The sequence below is a fragment of the Ovis aries genome, chromosome 12, assembly GCF_016772045.2.
Source record: "Ovis aries strain OAR_USU_Benz2616 breed Rambouillet chromosome 12, ARS-UI_Ramb_v3.0, whole genome shotgun sequence".
NCBI lineage: Eukaryota > Metazoa > Chordata > Mammalia > Artiodactyla > Bovidae > Ovis > Ovis aries.
In genome coordinates, this window is record NC_056065.1 from 60261064 (window position 1) to 60283495 (window position 22432).

Below are 22432 nucleotides of genomic sequence, written 5' to 3' on the forward strand. Positions count from 1 at the left end.
GGATCAAATCCATGTCCTCTGCATTGGCAGGTGGATTGTTAACCAGTGGACCACCAAGAAAGTCCTGTTTGGTTCTTTCTTTCTTTTTTATTTTAGAGTTTCAATCTCTTAGGTGAAATATTCCTTCTGTTCATTAACTTTATTCATGAGCTCATTAAACTGCCTTTCTCACTGCTCATTGAATTTCTTCGCAACAGCTATTTTGAATTCTTTAACAGTTAAATTGAAGCATTCCATGCCTTTGGTTTCTGGAGAACTGTTGCTGTCTTTTTGTGGTACAGTGTCGCTGTGAGTCTTGGTGGTGTTTGACCAGGTGTTCCCGAGCTGGTGTTGAATGACAGAGTAGGAGTTCGATTTCCTCCAGTAGGTGGCGCAATCATTTAAGGTTTTGGTTTCTTTTACCTGAGCGGCCTCTGGTTGTATTTGAGAGTTGGCCCTTTCCAGCCTCCACCTTCCCTGTAAGAGGGGTGGCTCCATGCCTTGTTTGTCCCTGCTTTTTGTGCCACCAGGGTCTTCGCTGCCTTGCTTCTGCCATAGCCGCTGTTGTCATCTGGCCTGTGGGCTCTTTGCTTGTGTCAGGGCTCCCCTTGAGACACAGGACCTGCTGAGGGGAGAGGTGATGAAGGGGGTGCAGGTGGGGTCGTGGGCTCCTCAGATGCTGGAGGGACAGGCTCCCAGGCCCCGCTGCCGCTCCTGCCTGCGGCCGTGGGTGCCAGGGGCGGTCAGGTGGCCGCAGTTGTGCGCACCGCCTTCTTTGTGGCCCCCAGGTTCTCCGCAGCTGTGTGTTCACGACCTCACCCAGAGGGCCAGGATGCCAGCATGGAGTCTGCAGTTCCCCCGCCCCTCTGTGCATTTCAGTCCATCTCCCTTTGGGTGTGCAGATGTGTGGAATTCTGCAGTGCCCTGTGGTGCTGGGCAGAAGCACGTTTTGTGAGTTGTGGATGTTTCACTGGATATAGATTGAAGGAGAGAGGCAAAGGTAGTCTTTACTATTCTACCATGTTTCTAAAGTCTGAAAACTGTGTTCTTCGGTTTTAATATGTTTATGTGTCGATTTATTCTTATGTGTCCTACTTTGTGGTTCATTGGAATTTTTATCTGTGCATTTTTACTTTTCATTCAGTTCAGTTCTTAGCCATTATCTCCTCAGTTACTGTCTTTTCCCTATATTCATATTCATAGCCCTCCCCCGTTTCTCTCTTTTTGTAGAACCATAATTTAAAACATGGTAAACCTTCTCAGTTTGCCTGCCATATCTTTTAACCTCTGTTCTGTAGTCTATATACATTTCTGTCTTCTGTGTTGCATTCTGGGTAATTTTTCTAAATTATCTTCCAGTTTACTAATTTTTTAGAAGTTTATTTTTTAATTGAAGGATAATTGCTTTACAGAATTTTGTTGTTTTCTGTCAGACATCAAAATGAATCAGCCATAGGTGTTTATTTTTTATTTCTACCTAATCTGTTATAGAATACACCTATTAGGGTTTGGGGACTTCCCTGGTGGCTCAGACGGTAAAGCATCTGCCTACAATGTGGGAGACCCGGGTTCAATCCCTGGGTTGGGAAGATCTCCTGGAGAAGGAAATGGCTACCCACCCCATTATTCTTGCCTGGAAAATCCCATAGACGGAGGAGCCTGGTAGCCTACAGTCCATGAGGTCACAAAGAGTCAGACACGACTGAGCGACTTCACTTTCACTTTCAGTAGGGTTTTACTTTTGGTTATTATTACTCTATTTTTACTTTCTAATTTCTAATTCAAATATTATTATTATTATATTTTTACTTTCTAAAAATTCTCTTGATTCTTTAATTCTGCTAGATTGATTTTTAATAGATTGCAGATCTCTACAGAAGCTTTCAAGTTAATTTCATTTTTTGTTTGTTTTTACATGTAGTAAGTTTATTTGTTTTGTAATTCATCTGGAAATTCAGATATCTAAAGTTTCTGAGATTTTGTATTAGTTAGATTGTATTTGTGATTCGTTGTCTCTTTATATACTTTTTATCTTTGCCTATGTCCTGTTTATTGACTTTTAAAAAATTTTTTGTAAAATTGGTTAGAATATAGATTGAGTTTGCCTGCCTCTACAAAGATTTACATTCTCTTCTGCCAGGTACCTAGCAGTCTAGAACCATGTTAATTCAAATGAACAACGTGAGGATTTGTGTACCACCCAGTTGATGTGAAAATTGAGTTGCAAATCCATGTGAAGGCTAATTTATTTCTTTTTGCCTTATTCTGAGCATGTATCCCTAGGGACTCAATAAACTCCTCTCCACTCTCTATCATGGGCAGATACTGGCTTGAATTTCTGTCCTCTGACCTGTAAGATCCTTGAAACCAAAGTTCAGATTAGCCTGGATTAGCAGATAACCTTAAGACAAAAATAGTTCCCACTTTCCCTTTAATTTTGACCTGACCTGTGTTACTCTTTTGTTCTCTGATGCTTTTTGGACATGTTTTTAAAATATTTTATCTAAAATTTTTAGTTTCTGTGGGAGGGTTGGTCCAATAATCTAACTCAATCATTTCCAAACATGGAAGTTTTTCATCACATTAAGATAAGTTTTCCCCATAATCCCATTTTCACCATTTTTCCTTTATTCTACCTTTCCTCATCCCCAAATCATAAATATCCTCAAATGTGTTATTCTGATATTTTCATGGTTTGACTTTTCTACTAAAATCTTTAGTTCATTAGGAACTCACTTGTATTTGTGGTTTGGTTTTTATAATTGGTGTTTGAATCTGTCATCTGAATCTCACATCTTGATTGTATTTCAGGAACATTGGACATCCAGAGCTGTTTTGCAGTTCCAGAAGCTGTGTGGTTTGAAGCCATTAGTAGGGGTAGTGGATGAATATGTAGATGGGATCCTGAACATTTTCCTATGTGACACATCCTCAAACGAAGATGTCTATTTCCACCACGTTTTGAGGACAGAGGGTCATGCTATTGTATGCCGAGAAAATGTCCCTTCTAAGGTGGAGCAGTCTGAATGTATTTTGTAATGTATTTTGTTTAATCTCAACCCTTCAAGGTATGAGAATTTAATACAGAAGGTTATCTGATTGATTCTTTAAGAGACTGTGAGATGCCTGGCTTACAGCACTTTCTTAATTTTCTCATGACCACAGAAAACTACATTTGGCTTATTGTCCTTTAGAATGTGAGTGCTTTTATTTTAAATAATGGAGAATTCTGTCTTACCCCCTGGTATTTAATTCTCTGAAGTTTTCTTAGAGAAGAGCAACACTCTCTTATTTTCTAATTATTGATAACAGTATCTACATCACCATTAATATTGGTGTTGATCATTTTTGTGGCCATCAAGCACTATCAGTATGGAGAAAATTCTATTAAATTTTAGAAGATAATACATTTCCACAACATTTGAGGATTATGGAGTGCTCTTTCCATTTTTTTTCTGAGAAACTAAACTCTTCCTCCTCCTTTTTCTTATCCTAGGGTTTCAGAGACCTCAACCCATTAGCTTTATACACTAAATCCAGTGTGAGGCCTGAGGACATTGTCCTAAAAGAGCTGGGCTATCATTCCCAGCAGCACTATTTTAATGAAGACCGAGAGATCAGTCCACAGTCAAAAGAAAGTGACTTATATACCCTGGTAAGAGGTTTTTTGCAAATACTGTCATATTCTTTTTATTATTGTTAATATTTAATGAGTACTTACTGTATGCCAGACACTATAAAAGGCACTTTTAATATATTTAATACTCATAAAATACTTGTGATGTAGTGCTTAGTTGCTCAGTCGTGTCCGACTCTCTGTGACCCCATGGACTGTATCCCACCAGGCTCCTCTGTCCATGCAGATTCTCCAGGCGGGAATACTGGAGTGGGTTGCCATGCCCTCCTCCAGGGGATCTTCCCAACCCACGGATCAAACCCAGGTCTCCCGCATTGCAGGTGGATTCTTTACCATCTGAGCCACCAGGGAAGCCCAAGAATACTGGAGTAGGTAGCCTATCTCTTCTCCAGAGGATCTTCCCGACCCAGGAATTGAACCAGGGTCTCCTGCATTGCAGGTGGATTCTTTACCAGCTGAGCTACCAGGGAAGTTGTAGTGACTATAATTAACCTTATTTTAGCAATGAGGAAACTGAGGCATTTGCAAACCTGGGGAGGTTTGGAAACTACACAGTACTCTCAATAGTTACCTTGTCTCTTATCATTTGCTGGTTTAAACCTTCATTTCAGCCATACTTTTTCCTGCATAATTTCTCTTGTATACTGAATTCTGCTGCCACCTTGGTGCAGTTGTGACCTTACCTGCATGGATCCAAATGCTATTTTTTCTTCCCTCTACAAACTTCAGATGTTTCTTAAGTGTTCTCATTTCTAACTTTTTCTGTAAACCTGTGGCAACTCCTACCCACAGTAATAATAATCATATTGTTATGTATTATTCTATACCACAGTTCAGTTGCTCAGTTGTGTCCAGCTCTTTGCAACCCCATGAACTGCAGCATGCCAGGCTTCCCTATCCATCACCAACTCCCGGAGTTTGTGGAAACTCATGTCCATTGAGTCAGTGATGCCATCCAACCATCTCATCCTCTGTCATCCCCTTCTCCTCCTGCCTTCGATCTTTCCCAGCATCAGGGTCTTTTCAGTTCTTCGCATCAGGTGGCCAAAGTATTGGAGTTTCAGCTTCAGCATCAGTCCTTTCAATGAATATTCAGGACTGATTTTCTTTAGGATGGACTGGTTGGATCTTGCAGTCCAAGGGATTCTCAAGAGTCTTCTCCAACACCACAGTTCAAAAGCATCAATTCTTGGGCACTCATCTTTCTTTATGATCCAACTCTCACATCCATACATGACTACTAGAAAAACCATACCTTTGACTAGACGGACCTTTGTTGGCAAAGTCTCTGCTTTTTAATAGGCTGTCTAGATTGGTCATAGCTTTTCTTCCAAGGAGCAAGTGTCTTTTAATTTCATGACTGCAGTCCCCATCTGCAGTGATTTTGGAGCCCCCCAAAATAAAGTCTCTCACTGTTTCCACTGTTTCCCCATTTATTTGCCATGAACTGATGGGACCAGATGCCATGATCTTAGTTTTCTGAATGTTGGGTTTTAAGCCAACCTTTTCACTCTCCTCTTTCACTTTCGTCAAGAGGCTCTTTAGTTCTTCTTCGCTTTCTGCCATAAATGTAGTGTCATCTGCATATCTGAGGTTATTGATAGTTCTCCTGGCAATCTTGATTCCAGCTTGTGCTTCATCCAGTCCAGCATTTCTCATGATGTACTCTGCATATAAGTTAAATAAGCAGGGTGACAGTATACAGCCTGGACGACAACAAACCAGTCTGTTGTTCCATGTCCAGTTCTAACTGTTGCTTCTTGACCTGCATACAGATATCTCAGGAGGCAGGTCAGGTGGTCTGGTATTCCCATCTCTTTTCAGAATTTTCCACAGTTTGTTGTGATCCACACAGTCAGAGGCTTTGGCATAGTCAGTAAAGCAGAAGTAGATGTTTTTCTGGCACTCCCTTGCTTTTTCAATGATCCAGTGGATGTTATCAATTTGATCTCTGGTTCTTCTGCCTTTACTAAAACCACCTTGAACATCTGGAAGTTCACGGTTCACATACTGTTGAAGCCTAGCTTGGAGAATTTTGAGCATTACTTTGCTAGCGTGTGAGATGAGTGCAATTGTGTGGTAGTTTGAGCATTCTTTGGCATTGCCTTTCTTTGGGATTGGGATGAAAACTGACCTTTTCCAGTCCTGTGGCCACTGCTGAGTTTTCCAAATTTGCTGGCATATTGAGTGCAGCACTTTTACAGCATCATCTTTTAGGATTTGAAATAGCTCAACTGGAATTCCATCACCTCCACTAGCTTTGTTGGTGGTGATGATTCCTAAGGCCCACCTGACTTCAGACTCTAGGATGTCTGACTCTAGGTGAGTGATCACACCATCATGATAAAAAGATAACAGTGACACTTACTTGTACTTGTGCTGTGTGGCAGGCGCTGTTCTAAGTACTTGCATGTACTAGTTAATTAATCTTCACAACCACTTTACCAGGTTATTTCTTTAAGATCCCCATTTTAGATATATGTAAAGTGATGCACATTAGTGAATAAGTTAAATGACTTTTCAGCAAATGAGCAAATAAATAGACATGTCTTCAAAGTCTCATATTCCTCATGGCGATAAGTACTGAGCTAAAAGTATAGGTTGGGCTTAGTCTGAGAGTCCCCAAATTTATTTTTTCTAGACATGACAAAGCTTTATTCTTTGAATAAAATATGAAAATATTGTTTTGTAAGTATGTTTTTTATATATGACTTTAAATTATAGGGATAATGTTATTTTGTTAGTGGACTTGCATTATTAGAAAAGATAAAAAGGAAAGGCTATTTTGCTGTACCCCTGAAACTAACACAACATTGTAAATCAATTATATTTCAGTAAATTTTTTTTTCAAAGGACCATTTGACTACTGGGAGATTAACCTACTCTGAAAAATGTGTATGAATGTTTACTGCTGCATATTTCAAGCAATATCAACATTTTAGATTTCATTTTAGTTTAAAATTAGTTAAAATTAATTGGGCTTGTTTAACTTGTAAAACTTTCTGAAATCTGAATTTTTGTTAGTCCTTATTACTTGATTACTTGAGTTTTTAGAATATCTTATCACTGTGTTGATGTCTTTAAATAATCATAGTTCAGTCCTAAAAATGAAATAAGGCCATCTTTTCTGCAAAGAGATAAGGCCTAAAGCTTCTCTATTGTACCCCCAACCTGTATTTTAACGTATCAAGACTCCCACATACTATATACGCACATAAACCTACCTCTATACACTTTGTTGTTGTTTAGTCACTAAGTCGTGTCTAATTCTTTTGTGACCCCGTGGACTATAGCCCACCAGGCTCCTCTGTCCATGCAGATTCTCCAGGCGGGAATACTGGAGTGGGTTGCCATGCCCTCCTCCAGGGGGTCTTCCCAACCCAGGGATCAAACCCATGTCTCCTGCATTGGCAGGCGGATTCTTTACTGCTGAGCCAGCAGGGAAGCCCCTCTATACACCTGATTCCCTCTAATCCTTGCTTTTCTTTTAGGCATCCTAACAGTTTGATTTATCTCCTTTATTACATGTTCTCAGACATCTTCCTTCTCCGGTATTATTTTGGTCAGTGTGACATCTCTGTATTGGCTCTACACTGCAGGCTGTGCTGTGATGATCTGATTGTGTATCTTCATGCTATATTTGAGTTCTTTTAGAGCTGGGCCCCTATTGCATTCATCTTTATACCCACAGAGCTACCCTGTACACATTACATAATATGTACTCAATAATTGTTAACCTCTGTGTGCGTCCTCAGTCATGTCTTACTCTTTGCGACCCAATGGACTGTAGCCACAGGCTCCTCTGTCCATGGGATTCTCCAGGCAAAAATACTGGAGTGGTTTATCATTTCCTCCTCCAGGGGATCTTCCTGACTCTGGATTGAACCCACGTCTCTTATGTCTCCTGCATTGGTAGGCAGATTGTTTACCACTCTGCCACCTGGGAAGCCCTTGGCCTGAACTAATTTAACAGGATGGGAATACCTAGGGTCAGTGCCTAAAGTTAGAAAATGATGTTGCATATGTATGAACCATAGTGAAAAATTGCCCCCAGAATTTATAGGCGTGTAAATATTGGAAACAGCATTACTATAGAAAATAAAATAATTTCTCTTTCTTATCTACTAGCAAGATATTAATGATGAAAAGACTTTAAGTCACCTTAAATCAGTCACCTCAGAGGAGCTATTAAAGGATTCTAAATTAAATTCTTTGGAAATACAAGATAAGAGCTGTGAAGAAGATCCGAAGTGGTCCATCCCAGAGCTAAAGGATCTGAAAGAAGAAAATGAGGTAGGAGAAGGGGATATAGCTTTTTAAAAATGTAGTTAATAAATTAATGAGTGAAGGAGACTGAAGTAAAATAGCTCTTTATGCCCTATTCATTGTGGTGCCATCAGAGCATCTCCCACAGATGAATTACAGATGATCGCCTGTACCAAGACCAAAGTTTCAGCAATGTAGCCTTGATCGCAAAAAAGAAAAGCCATTATCTGACTTCTGGGCAATTTTTAAGAATTATGCAGTGATTAGAAAGTAGTATTGAGAAATAGTATTAGGAAGACCCATCAAGAAAAATGTTTGACAGCTCTCTTTGGAGGGCATATTTTTAATCAAATGTCCATGTGCTCACAGCTGTCTTAAAACCAAATGTTTATGTACACACAGTTTAGAGTTCCCCATAACCCCTTCCCCTTCATTTCCTGTTTCACAGAGCAACCATTTTCATTTCTTTTAACATCTTCTTTTGGAATTTGTCTCTATTTCTTTCGTTAACTAGCATGCTTATATTGTTATTTCCTTATTTTTCAGTTTTAAGCATGTATGGCCTTCCCAGCATGAGAGATGAAGGTTTAGTTCTGTTTCATCTCTTGTCCCCCGCCCCAGACAAAAATATCCTTTCTATTCTCTCATCATCTTACTAATATATCAAACTTTCTATTGGATCACCATTCATTGAGTATTTTGTTATTGTGACTCTGTAAATGCTATATACAGTCAAGTAATATGTGATGGCAAGTTTTCCTTTCCTGCATAACTTTTGTTTTCTCTGGTGTTAATACTGCTTTCTAAGTGAATATACAGTAAACAGTTGACTTTGTACTCAGAGTACTGTCCTATCAATTTTAATATGTGTATAGATCTATGTAACCACCACCGTAATCAGGATGCAGAATGGTTCCATCATCTGAAAAAACTCCCTGATGCTACTCCTTTATAATCACATCTCCCCAAATCCCTAATCCCCTAGCAAGCATTTGTGTTTCCTGTCACCATAGTTTTACCTTTTCAGGACTGTCAATTAAGTGGAATCATGTGATATGTAACTTCCCAATAGAAACTTGTTTGATTCAGCACAGTACCTTCATTTAAATCATTGCGTGTATCAGTAGTTCATTTATGTTGATGATGAGTAGTATGGTATGGATATACCATAGTTTGGATATCCATGCATCCATTGAAGACATTATGGTTATTTAATGTATGAATTGATCTTCTGTATTTTGGTATGAATAGATCTTCTGTAAATATTCATGTGTAGGCTTTTTAATAAACATAATCAAGAGTCAGATTGCTGGCTCATGTGGTAAATAAATGTATGCCAAATTTTTCCGGACTGGCTGTACCATTTTGCATTCCTACCAGCAGTATATGAGTTCCAGTTGCTCCATATCTTATCAGCACTTGATATTGTCAGGAATTTTTATTTTTAACCATTTTCATAGGTATGCCGTAGTAGTATCACAGTGTGGTTTTAATCTGCATTTCCCTAATGACTGTGATATTGACCATCTTATCATGTGCTTATTTGCCATCCACATGTATTTCTTGGTGAAATGCCTGTTACAGTCTTTTGCCCATTTTTTGAATGAGTTGTTATTCTTTATATGTTCTGGATATGTTCTGGATAGCCCCTTGTCAGATTTGTGATTTTCAAATATTTTCTCCCACTTGTAGCTTCATTCTCTTAATGGCGTCTTTCATATAGGAAAGGTTTTTAATTTTGAGAAAGTATATCAGTTGTTTTTTCTTTTATGTACTGTGTTTTCAGTTTCAAAACATCTTGATTTAATTTTAGTACAAGGGGTGAGATTTAGGTTAAGGTTATGGATTTTCAGTGGTTTTAGTGCTATTTGTTGGAAAGACTATGCTTTCTCTATTGAATTTTAAAATATTTTTTGATATCATATTTTACATCTTTTTGTTTTATCTATCTCTTAACTGCTTATTGTAGATAACAGACAATTTTCCTCTTAACTTTCCTACTAGCTTTATAAGTAGTTGATCTGTTACCTTTACCATATGTTTGCTTTTGCACATTGAGATTTTTCTTGTAATTTTTATATGTCTAGTTGTGATCTTTTCTGCTTTAAGAAGCCCCTTTAACATTTCTTGTAAAACTGATGCTGAACCCTTGTAGACTTTTTGGTGATGGTCATTCTGACCAGTGTGATGCCTCACTGCAGTTTTGATTTGCATTTCTCTAATAATGAGCAACGTTGAACATTTTTTCATGTGTTTATTAGCCATATGTCTTGTCTTTTTTGGAGAAATGTCTGTTTATGCCCACTTTTTGATGGGGTTGTTTGTTCTTCTGGTATTAAGCCTCATGAGCTGACATTAAATGAGCGGCTCTTGTTTTCATTCTCTTTATACCCTCAATTCCAAAAAACTTCATAGGAGTAATTCCTGAACTTTTGCAGTATTTATGGTATAAGCTTGGGTTGCTTCTCAGATTTTCCTCCTAAAAGCTCAGGATTCCACTTTCTCAGGATTACTTAGCAAGTTGTCCCTTGTCTGATTTCCTGTATTCAGAACATAGGTGATGTTTTCCCCTCTTATTTCTCTTTGACTGTAAGTTTATACCTTGAATCTATTTTATTTTGGTGCTATGTCTGAAGGGGAGAACGTAATGAATTGTATATTCAAACTGCCATCTTTACCTAGAGTCAGGAAAAATTGTAAAGCTAAATTTCAAAATGTATTCATATAGGAACAATAAACTAAAGTATTTCTTTGTCGCCTAGGATGAGATCCCCACTGGAATGCCATGCCTGGAGTCAGTAACCATAGGTGATGATATTTGGGATGAGAACTGGTTACCTTTGCAGGCTAAAATGGGAAAAGAAAGCGATGCTGCCTCCCACTTGTTTACCTCAAGCCTTGGTGGAAAGAAACCATATTCATCATGTAAAGAAATACCACAGAAGGTTAGATCCTTGGGAAAACATAAAGAAAATCATTACTGCAAAAGGAACTGTTAATGTAATTGTTCAAGCCTCAGAAAAGCTGCACATTCTGCATTTCATGTGGATTTCTCAGACAGTAATTCAGAAGAATGCATTTCCTAGCCCCTCCCTCCCTGCAAAGAAGACAGTGTTAGGGATGGAGACAAGATGAAATGGGAGAGTAAACCATGGACATATTGTGTCTGTCTACCCTATCAGTCATTACAATTTTTGTTTTATAGTTGGCACCTAGTTAAGGTCTTAGAAACTAGAAATAAAGTGTTTTCCCTAATTTAATTTTTGTTGCTCTAACCTTATAATATCTGGATCTGAGTATATTTACTAATATTGGACCCTATATATTTAAATTTTAATTTATTTCCCACTGGCTACAAGAAAGAAGATACGTCAGCATTAAGATTCTGCTTCTTATTTGTGCCATTTTAATACTGAATGATTAGAAAAATCATCTAGCCATGAAAAATGTATTGAAGATAATACTACAAACAGAATCATACTTATTTTTATGAGATCTGTGTATTCAAAGGAATTCAGTGTGTTGGGTATGGACCAGTAAAGCAAGAGGGAAAACTCACATTGATATTAGAACGTTAATATCTTTTCTTGTTCAGTTAGTATACACTACCTTCTTGCCTTTACCTTGCCCAAGTTATCCTCCATATGAATCACGTGGCACTGTATCTCCGTTTAGTATTGCAGCATTTTTTTCTCTGTAGGATTGGTGTTTTCCTACACCCGAAGATATATGGGATGATTCATGGCAGCCTTCAGGCCTTGTGAATGGAATGAAGGTAGAAGTTCAAATACCAGAAGGACTGGGTGCTCAAGAAAAACATGTTGACACAACCAGGATTCAAAAGGTAAGTGTCTAATGAGTGCTACTGTGACAGGTTTTTTTATGAGGAAGTGCTTTCAGTTTTAGAAGGTGAGATTCTGGTGAATGATCCCTCTCTCAGCATTTGGTAGACTACATATACGTAAAAATGTATGTTTATTTAAAAATTAATTTCAGTTATCTTATTATAGTTATTCATCTCTCCAGAAGAAAATTCTGAGCCTAGCATTAGAAGATTGATTAAACATTAGGGATAGAGAAAAACAAATATTTTCACTTAGCCATACATTTCAAGTTCTGTATCTGCCCAATCATCTGCCCAATCATTTCTTTTCTGTTGCTTTAGTGGAAAGCACTAACCCTGGAATAAAATTCATTTGTTTTGTGTTTCTCAAATATTTTATGAGCATCCTGAAAATAGGAGGACAATTTGTGTGAATCATGAAATTTGGCTAATGGTCTCTGTACTTTTGTGCAGTACACTGAAAATGAAGGACTTCATGTCTAGACTTGTTAAAAAAGCAGAGTTGTGGACGATGAACCTTCTGAGTGATATATTTTCTGCAGGATGTGATTACTTTGCATGAGATCTATTGATAAAGTATGCTTTATTACATAAAACAGTCTGTTCCGTAAATGTAGGTTTCTAAAAGCACAGATTTAGTTTAAAGATAAAGTTGTTTGTTTTGTTTATCCATGCATCAGCTGATGAACATTTGAGTTATTTCTGCTTTTCTGCTATTATGAATAATGCTGCTGTGACATGCGTGTATGTGTTTCTACGTGGATGTATGTTTTCAGTTTTCTTAGGTATATACCCGGGAGTTGAATTACTAGGTTCTGTGGTAATAAATCTAGGCTCACTCCCCCAGCCCCCGGTGGCTCAGCAGTAAACGTGCAGTGTAGGAGACACAGGAGACGTGGGTTTGATCCTGGGTTGGGAGGATCCCCTGGAGAGAGGAATGGCTACCCCCTCCAATATTCTTGCCTGGGAAATCCCATGGACAAAGGAGCCTGGTAGGCTACAGTCCATAGGGTCATGAAGAGTAGGGCATGACTGAAGCGACTAAGCACACACACACGGTAACTCTGTTTAGTATTTTGAGGAATTGTCAGACTGTTCCAAGCATTTGCACCATTTTATATTCCCATCAGCAATCTAAGAGTGTTTCCATTTGGTCCACATCTTTGTCAACACTTGTTATTATCTAATTTTTAAAATTATAGCCATCCTAGTGGGCATGAAGTTTTATGTTATTGTGATTTGGGGCTGTGCTTTTGATTACATGCGTTAATGTTTTACAAATCATGAACATATTTCTTGAAAGTTGCCACTAACCTCTGGTTCCATAAGGGTGTATTTTCAGACAGCAGTGAAGGAGTTTTTCATTGATAACTATAGAGCGAGAATCTGGCAGAGCAATGCATCTTGAACTACCAGTGTTCATAGTGATCACCTGAGAGTCTTGTGAGACTGCAGATTCTGATTGAGCAGATCTGGGCTAGGGACTAAAGTTCTCCATGTCTGGCAAGCTTACAGGTGATGCTGATGCTGCTTGGTGATGAATCACACTTTGAACAGCAATGTTCTAAACTGCTCTTAACTTTTCACTTACATGCTTAAATTGACCACAGGTACTTGCTTTCATAGTGGCATACAAATTTAGTAGGCATTCACCAATGTTCTTTTCTGTTTTTCAGAGTGAAAAAGTGTCAGAATGCATCTTAAATGTGTTTTAGCAATTTGTCTTTCTTCAAAATCATATTTATCAGGAAAGGAAAAAGATACAGCTTTTAGAAAACTATTTCTGATTTTGACTGAAGGGAATGGTAACCCACTCCAGTATTCTTCCCTGGAGAATTCCATGGATAGAGGAGCCTGGTGGGCTTCAGTCCAGGGGGTTGCAAAGAGTCGGACACGACTGAGCAACTAACACATACTTTCACACACTGCTAAAAATAGGCAGCAGGGCTTAGTGTAAAAAACAATTGCCTTGAAATTCTATAATCTAGAGCTTAATCTTTACCACAAGTTTGAGCAAGTTGCCTTTTGGGGCCTTAGTGTATCCATCTGCAAAAACTGATTTTGACTAATGATCTTTCCAGCCATAAAAGCTTATCATATTAATGTTAACTTAATTATCATTGAAGCTTCATTTTAAGAGAGAATAAACTTAAAGGGTAACTAAAGCACACACGTGAAGTTGCATAAATTAAGCAAAAATTTGAATCTAGGTCTTTGCTTTCCTGAAGTAGCATATTATATGGTAAGGTAACTACGTGGGCTTTTAGAGATTTCATTTTTGCTGCCCCCAAAAAGAAGCACAGCCATTTGTATAATGTAATTATATAAGCCATATCCTTGCCAGCCATGTTTAAAAATGAACAAGGTTTTTTGTCATGGAAGAGAAAAGGAAAGCCAACTGATATTGAATGTCTTAACACACCAGTCTAAAGAACATACAAAGCTACATTTTCTATTCATATAATTTTTGTTTCAGTTTACTCTAGGCAGATCCCAGACCCTAAGCCACTTATGTGGGTTTATTATGGCAGCTGCTAATGAGGCCCGGGAGTTGGTGATGGGCAGGGAGGCCTGGCATGCTGTGATTCATAGGGTTGCAAAGAGTCAGACACAACTGAGCAACTGAACTGAACTGAATGAGGTGCACCTAGTTGTGTTAATGCCAGTTACCGTCACTTTATCTTCTAATGCCAGTTAGAAGATAAATGCTCTGAGTCACCCTAGACTGTAACTATTTCAGCAGTGCTCTGTAGGAAGATACAGGATTTATTGATTAAACCTTGGCACTTCATTCACTTTAGCCCAAATTGAGGCTTTGTTTGGGAATTCCATCTTTTCCTCTCAAACCTCGGTTTTTAGTACTCCATTTTGTCAGTTCTCCTGAGGTTCCTTCCTTTAAATCCGTTGTGTTCTCCTAGTGTGTTGCTGATGCTGCAGACGCAGTTAATGCCTCCTTCACAGGCACCTACAGGCCAGGTTCTGTTTCCCTAGCTGAAAACCATGAGCTCTTCAGGGAGAGGGATCGTATCTACTGAGGTGGTGTGATGGAGCAGGGAGTGCATAGGCGAGCCTGAGTTTGGATCTCTGTCTTGTCCCTTATTGGTTGACACTGGATAACTTGCTCCGCCTCTTGCGAAAAGCATTCTGCTAAGTGAATAAGATGCCATGCAGAAGACCCAATGACACCTAAACTAGAACAACGTTTGGATGTTTCAGTGAAGAAACATGTGCCAGCAGCCTGACACTGTGCCTGACACTGAGTGCTCAGTGAATGTTATTTCTCTCCTTTTCCTGCCATTTTTCCCTGGCTATGCATAGCAGTCCTGAGTACCAGGTTTGCTCATAATACATGTTCAATAAACACTTCTTAAACTCATGGTCCCTCATTTAGAGAAGGACTTGTTTTCCAGAGAGTATCTAGACTCTGAAAAGTAGGGAGTTTTATTTATGATATGAAAATATTCTTTTATTATAAGGGAGGAAACAAAATAGACAGTTCTTACGGTTAAATTAACAGTGACTTTTCATGCTTTTGCCCCATTTCCCCCATTCTGTAGCAATCAAATGTCACGAGTGCCTCAGATTCTCCCGTGTTGCCCAAACTGGAGGAGTTCTACATCTCTCTTATCCAGTCACAGCAGTCAGCAGAAGGCGGCCAGTTTGAGCCCAGCAACACTCAGACTCCACCAAAGCAAATTCAGCTGTCCTCACCTCTCGCGTTGGTCAGTTCTGGGTCAGGTAGGTTGACAGACAGTGGGCAGATGCAGTGGTTGGCCGTGTTGCTGAAAACCTTGATTTATATTTTTCAGAACATAACTTGAAAAATTATAAACACTAGCATTTGTCTCAAGTCCTCGTGTTATTTTTGGACTTAGTTCTTCCTTTTTACTTTGCCACTTTTCTTGTTTTCTGCAGTTTGGGGAGATGATCAGGTTTATGCACTTTAAAGTTTGCCAGTTTTTAAGTATGAAATTCTGTGAGTTCTGACAGATGTGTACAGTCCAGTAGGCAGCACTACAATTATGATAAGAGAACATTTTTGTCACTCTGAAAAGCTTCATGTGTCTTTGCAGTCATTCCCTCTTACTCCCCGTCTCATTGGCTTTTTAGAATTTCATATAAAGGAAATCATAGTATGTAGTTTTTATGGCTGACTTCTTTCAATATTTAGCACAGTGTTTTAGAGATTCATCTATGTTGTTGCCAATGTCTAATGTTTTTTCTTATTTATTGCTGAGTAGTACACAGTCGGAGAAGGCAGTGGCACCCCACTCCAGTACTCTTGCCTGGAAAATCCCATGGATGGAGGAGCCTGGTGGGCTGCAGTCCACGGGGTCGCTAAGAGTGGGCACGACTGAGCAACTTCACTTTCACTTTCATGCATTGAAGAAGGCAGTGGCACCCCACTCCAGTATTCTTGCCTGGAGAATCCCAGAGACAGAGGAGCCTGGTGGGCTGCCGTCTATGGGGTCGCACAGAGTCAGACACGACTGAAGCGACTTAGCAGTAGCAGCAGTACACAGTAGTAGGGACATACACCAGTTTATCTGTTCACCAGATGATGGATTATTTCCAGATTTGGGTCATGAATAAAACTTCTGTGAATGTTCAGCTCTTTGTGTAGACATGTATTTGTTATTTCTGTTCATTAAGTACCTAGGAGTGGAATTGCTGGGTCATATGCTGACTGCATGTTTAGCTTTTTAAGAACTGTCAAAATGTTTTCCAAAATGACTGTGCCGTTTGGTAATTCACATCAGCAATGTCCTTGATCCAGTGGATGTTGGCAATTTGATCTCTGGTTCCTCTGCCTTTTCTAAAACCAGCTTGAACATCAGGGAATTCACAGTTCACGTATTGCTGAAGCCTGGCTTGGAGAATTTTGAGCGTTACTTTACTAGCATGTGAGATGAGTGCAATTGTGTGGTAGTTTGAGCATTCTTTGGCATTGCCTTTCTTTGGAATTGGAATGAAAACTGACCTTTTCCAGTCCTGTGGCCACTGCTGAGTTTTCCAAATTTGCTGGCATATTGAGTGCAGCACTTTCACAGCATCATCTTTCAGGATTTGAAACAGCTCCACTGGAATTCCATCACCTCCACTATCTTTGTTCGTAGTGATTCTTTCTAAGGCCCACTTGATTTCACATTCTAAGATGTCTGGCTCTAGATTAGTGATCACATCATCATGATTATCTGGGTCGTGAAGATTTTTTTTGTACAGTTCTTCCGTGTATTCTTGCCACCTCTTCTTAATATCTTCTGCTTCTGTTAGGTCGAGACCATATCTGTCCTTTATCAAGCCCATCTTTGCATGAAACCACTGCAGATAGTGACTGCAGCCATGAAATTAAAAAACGCTTACTCCTTGGAAGAAAAGTTATGACCAACCTAGATAGTATATTCAAAAGCAGAGACATTACTTTGCCAACTAAGGTCCGTCAAGGCTATGGTTTTTCCTGTGGTCATGTATGGATGTGAGAGTTGGACTATGAAGAAGGCTGAGCGCCGAAAAATTGATGCTTTTGAACTGTGGTGTTGGAGAAGATTCTTGAGAGTCCCTTGGACTGCAAGGAGATCCAACCAGTCCATTCTGAAGGAGATCAACCCTGGGATTTCTTTGGAAGGAATGATGCTAAAGCTGAAGCTCCAGTACTTTGGACACCTCATGCGAAGAGTTGACTCATTGGAAAAAACTCTGATGCTGGGAGAGATTGCGGGCAGGAGGAGAAGGGGACGACCCAGGATGAGATGGCTGGATGGCATCATGGACTCGATGGACGTGAGTCTGAGTGAACTCCGGGAGATAGTGATGGACAGGGAGGCCTGGCGTGCTGCGATTCATGGGGTCGCAAAGAGTCGGACACGACTGAGCGACTGAACTGAACTGAATGTCCTTGATTGTTGCTTTATATTCATGCCAACATACTATATCTCCAATCTTTAAAATTTTCCCATTTTAGTGGATGTGTAGTGGTATCTTATCGTGGTTTTAATTTACACTTCCCTATTTACCAGTGACATTGACTGTGTTTTCCTGTGTTTATGTGCCATTTGAATTACCTGTTCAAGTATTTATGCATTTCTATTGGATTATGTGTTTATTGGCTTGTAAAAATTCTTCATTCTAGACACAAAACCTTTGTCAGATGCTTATATTGCAAATATTTCCAGGTATACGGCCTGCGTTTTCATTTCCTTAATAGTGTTCTTGGAAGAGCAAGTTTTCCTTTTGATAAAATCAGATTTGTTAATTATTTTTTCTTTATGGTTTGAAGTTTTTGTATCCTATTTAGAAATTTTCCTAACTCAAATAATTAAGACTTTCTCTTACAAAAGTTCTGTAGTTTTAGGTCTTACGTCAGGTCTGTGATCCAGTTGTTAATTTTTGTATGTGATGTGGTGTAAGGATCAATGTTTATTTTGATTGCATATAAATATTCAATTGTTCCAGTATGATTTATTGAAAAGGCAGTTCTTGCTCCATTTAACTGCCTTGATGTCTTTGTCAAAAGCCAATAAGTTGTGTATGTGAGGGTCTATTTCCTGACTTTAATTATGTTCTCCTGCGATTATGTCTGCCTTTATACCCCTGTCTTGATTTCTGTGGCTTTATAATAAGTCTTGAAGTGATACAGATTTGTTCATTTTTTTAAAAATTGCTTTGGCTATTCCAGGTCATTTTCCATATGAATTTTAGGATTAACTTAATTTCTACAGAAAGCCTACTAAAATCTTTATTGATATTGAAAAAAAAAATCTCTAGATTAATTTGGGGAGAAGTGACGTGTTAACAGTATTGAGTTTTCTTATCTGTGAGCATAATATAACCTTTTCTTGTTCTGTGCTTAATATATTATTTTCCTGTCTGATGTATTTTTCATCTCAGAAGTTCAGTTTATAACCTGTAGGGTTTTGTGTGGGGTTTTTTGTTTTTTGTTTTTGTATCTTCCCTCTTTCTCCTCTGCGTACTCATCTTTCACTTCTTGAATACTTTGAGTGTTCTTGTGACAGCTGTTTTAACACCCTCATCTTGTGATTCAAGCATATGTATCATTTCTGCATTCTGTCATCTGTCATTTCTGAACTGGCTTCTACTGAATGGTTTTTATCTTGATCACAAGTCACATTTTTCTATTTTTTTGCACATCTGATAGTTTTTTTATTAGATGGCAGGTACCGAATTACACGTTGTTGACTGAATGACTGAATCTCTTTTTCTTCTCTCTTTCCTTCCTTTCTTCCCTCCCTCCCTGCTGTCTATATAGTATCTGTCTATCGTTTGGGGGTAATTAAATTATCTGAAATAGATTTGATCATTTCTGCATTTATTTTAGATTTCATTAGGCTGATTAGAAAAGCCTTTAGTCTGTGGGCCCGGCTAGGCAGTACCTTTCTGAGGGTATTGATGGGACTTGATGTCCTGCAGGTGTCTTTACACTGTAGCTGGTGGGAACACAAAATGTTTTGCCCCAACATAAACTGCAGTGATTGTTCTGCCTACTCCTTTCAAATAGGTCTTCTCCCTGGCCTTGGTGGTTTTCTCAGGCATGAGCCAGATTACTCCCCAGCCTCAGGCTGGAGGGGCCTCTCTGCAGGCCTCCAGCTGCTTCTTTCCCTACAGCTTGCTGCCTTTGCACTTGTACTCCCCCCACCAATTCCAGCCACCTTGTTTAGTCACTAAGTCGTGTCTGACTCTTTGCGACCCCAAGGACTATAGTACTTCAAGCTCCTCTGTCCTTGGCCTTCTTGAATTCCAAGCTCTGTCTTCTCAGTGCAGTGAGACCTCCAGGCTCAGTGTGGACTCTCCCTCCTTGTACTTCAGCCTGGACTTTATCTTGACAGTGAACTCAGGCACTCATAAAGCTTACTCCATTTGTTTCCCATTTCTCAGGGATTGCTGTCATGTAAGCTTGTTGGTAATGGCAACCCACTCCAGTACTCTTGCCTGGAAAATCCCATGGACGGAGGAGCCTGGTAGGCTGCAGTCCATAGGGTCGCTAAGAGCTGGACATGACTGAGTGACTTCACTTTCACTTTTCACTTTCATGTATTGGAGAAGGAAATGGCAACCCACTCCAGTATTCTTGCCTGGAGAATCCCAGGGACTGGGGAGCCTGGTGGGCTGCTGTCTCTGGGGTCACACAGAGTCGTCAGACACAACTGAAGCGACTTAGCAGCAGCAGCAGCAGCAGCAGCAGCAGCAGCAAGCTTGTTGGTCAATGTCTGAGAGCTGTTGTTTTATTTATTTTGTCCAGTTTTCTAGTTGTTTAAAGCAAGAGATATTGTTTTTCAATCCCTGTTAAATTAGCATCATGTCTGGAAGCTGAAGTTTTGTTGCACTCCTAAATTCTTTCATGTGTCCCTGCTTTCGTATTTTTATACCTTTTAAAATCTGAACTCATCAACGGCTACATGTAAAACCCATTATTTCACTAGGATTCACCAATCTCTTTTTCACTCCAGTGGGCATTAATGATAGTCTTGTGTTCAGAGTTTTACTTTTTAGAATCCCTGTCAAATTCTCCTTAATTTATCACAAAATATATCACACACCTAGTGCACTAGATGTTAAGGATAGAAAGATGGATAGGATATTAGATTGTGCCTGCATTTTCTGAGGTTTTTTTGAGGTCTGTAATGTTAGGGTCTAGAGCAGTGCTTTTCAGAATGTAGTCAGCATACCAGCACTTGTCTATGAAGCGTTTGTGATAATGGACACCACAGTAGCACTTCACTTAGCTCACCTAGATTTTTTTTTCCTAAAGCAGGACTTTCTTGAAGGAATCAGTGTGTTGGCTTAGGTGCTGGCACCAGCTCCTCCCATCGCAGGCAGGTAACAAACAGTTCATAGACCAGCTCCTTCAGTAGCCCTGGTGCAGAGTACACACGTGAGGTGCCTCGTAGCCTCCTCTTTGCTCTTAAGACCTCTTGGCATTGGAGTTCCCAGCAATTTGTCTCATGGAAAAGACCCTTCTTCTTAGTTCAACTAATTCCCAAGGAATTCTTTTTATGGCTGACAACTGGTTTTTGGAATTTCTTAGCAAACACAGTCTTGTTCAGTTTTGTTTTTACACCAGCAGATGTGGAATTGGAATGACTTTGGCAATAGAGAAGGCCTATGGGACACTATTTTGCTCACTGCTGGAAGGAAATAGGAGAGCCTAAGGATTCTTTCTTGGAATTGGAATTATATTCAGTTTATTTTTATGATGTCCTAGAAAGAGATCTCCCCTTCCTTGTTCACAAGTACATGTTTTTCCTCTCATCTTTGACCTCACTTGACCTTCCTCCTCCTTTGATCTCACACTGACAAGAATTTATCTCAATGCAAGATCCCCCATCCTCATTTCCTTTCCATTGTTGACTGGTTTCTGAGCTTCATTGTCTCTTGATTTGCCATTGGTAATTTTACCACTTAACCTTAAGATGGGGTTTCCTTGGTGGCTCAGTGGTAAAGGGTCTGCCTGCCAATGCAGGAGACGTGGGTTCAATTCCTGGGTCAGAAAGATCCCCTGGAGAAGGAAGTGGCTACCCTCTCCTGGAAAATCGCTTGGACAAAGGAGCCTGGTGGGTTACAGTCCATGGGATTGCAAAAGAGTCAGATGACTTAGCAATTCAACAATGACAACAACAACAGATCTGTAAAGATGTAGAACAGGAGAGTGTGAGGACCCCCTGAAGAGACCTTTGTTTTCTTTCTTTTTCAGTGGAAGGCTCCCCAGAGAGCCTAGAGAACGAAGATTTTTCTAGTAGCTCTGCTATTACAGTGTTCAAAGATACAAGTCAGGGAGCCGTGGACCAGCTCTCTTTGATTTTGTCTCCTGAGCACCAGATTTCTCAGAAGTTCTACATTCCTCGAAGCACAGCCACTGCTGCCTTAGGAGCTGCCGCAAGGCTCGCCACATCCAAGAGCCTCCTGCACTGGTACCCCAGTGTGAAAAAGATGGAAACATGAGGGCGGTGGGGAGGAAAAAGTCAACCAGAGACTTAGGGCGTGATGCCTTCCCAAGTCAAACCAAGAAGGAGGTATTGAGACAAAAACAGTATTTTGTTGACAAAGTTTCAAGACAAAGTTGATGCCTTTGTCTTTCTGTGCAACCCTTTGTTAGCTTTATTATGCTCACAGTCCCCTTTGTTGTTAAAATATTGATTTCTAACATTCATTATCATTTTCATTGATGTTTATTTTTCTTAGAGTTTTGTTCACCTTTGTTCAATGTAGAAGTTTAAAGGACTTTTTAGTTTGTGTTTCTATAAATGTTTTTCTTGTATATATCATGACTGATAAATGTAAGCTGAAAAACTAATGTTTTGTGATCCATACTTAGCAAAAAATTGTCGCAGCTGTCTCCAGAGAGAGGATGTCTGACTTTTAAAGCTGCTTTTCCTCGTTTGAAAACCTCTATACCATAGAGAGAATCTACGGCTCCAATCTTTGCTGTCATTAATTCTTTGAAATACTAGGATCACTAAGAAAATCCACACCATGAATCTTTGCTCATTAAAAAAAAAAAAAAAAGAAAGATGAAGCTATCTTTCAGTGTAGGCAGTTTCTTGAAGACTTAACAAGAAAATTAGAGACCAGTTGTTGAAACTGAGCTGAGCCATCTCTGCAGTCATCATAGTTCTCTGGAGCCTTAATGTAACAGTAGCTAAACAGTGGTATTGTTTAAGCATTTATAGAGCACTTGTGAAACACTCAGT

General features: G+C 39.4%; 1 protein-coding gene across 2 annotated transcripts in view; it reads left to right on the plus strand.

Annotated features, from left to right (window-relative positions):
• Positions 1 to 22035, plus strand: part of TDRD5 (tudor domain containing 5) — an 87414-nt gene extending 65379 nt beyond the window's left edge. Inside the window, exons 12-18 of one of the 2 annotated variants that reach the window (XM_060396647.1) lie at positions 2791 to 2991; positions 3476 to 3634; positions 7745 to 7909; positions 10645 to 10827; positions 11583 to 11726; positions 15284 to 15464; positions 15968 to 22035. In XM_060396647.1, the coding sequence (XP_060252630.1) occupies positions 2791 to 2991; positions 3476 to 3634; positions 7745 to 7909; positions 10645 to 10827; positions 11583 to 11726; positions 15284 to 15464; positions 15968 to 16068 (1134 nt within the window). In that variant the 3' untranslated portion in view covers positions 16069 to 22035. The remainder of the gene's footprint in view (positions 1 to 2790; positions 2992 to 3475; positions 3635 to 7744; positions 7910 to 10644; positions 10828 to 11582; positions 11727 to 15283; positions 15465 to 15967) is intronic. The other variant, XM_042229419.2, reaches the window with a different exon arrangement.
• Positions 22036 to 22432: the final 397 nt, after the last annotated feature.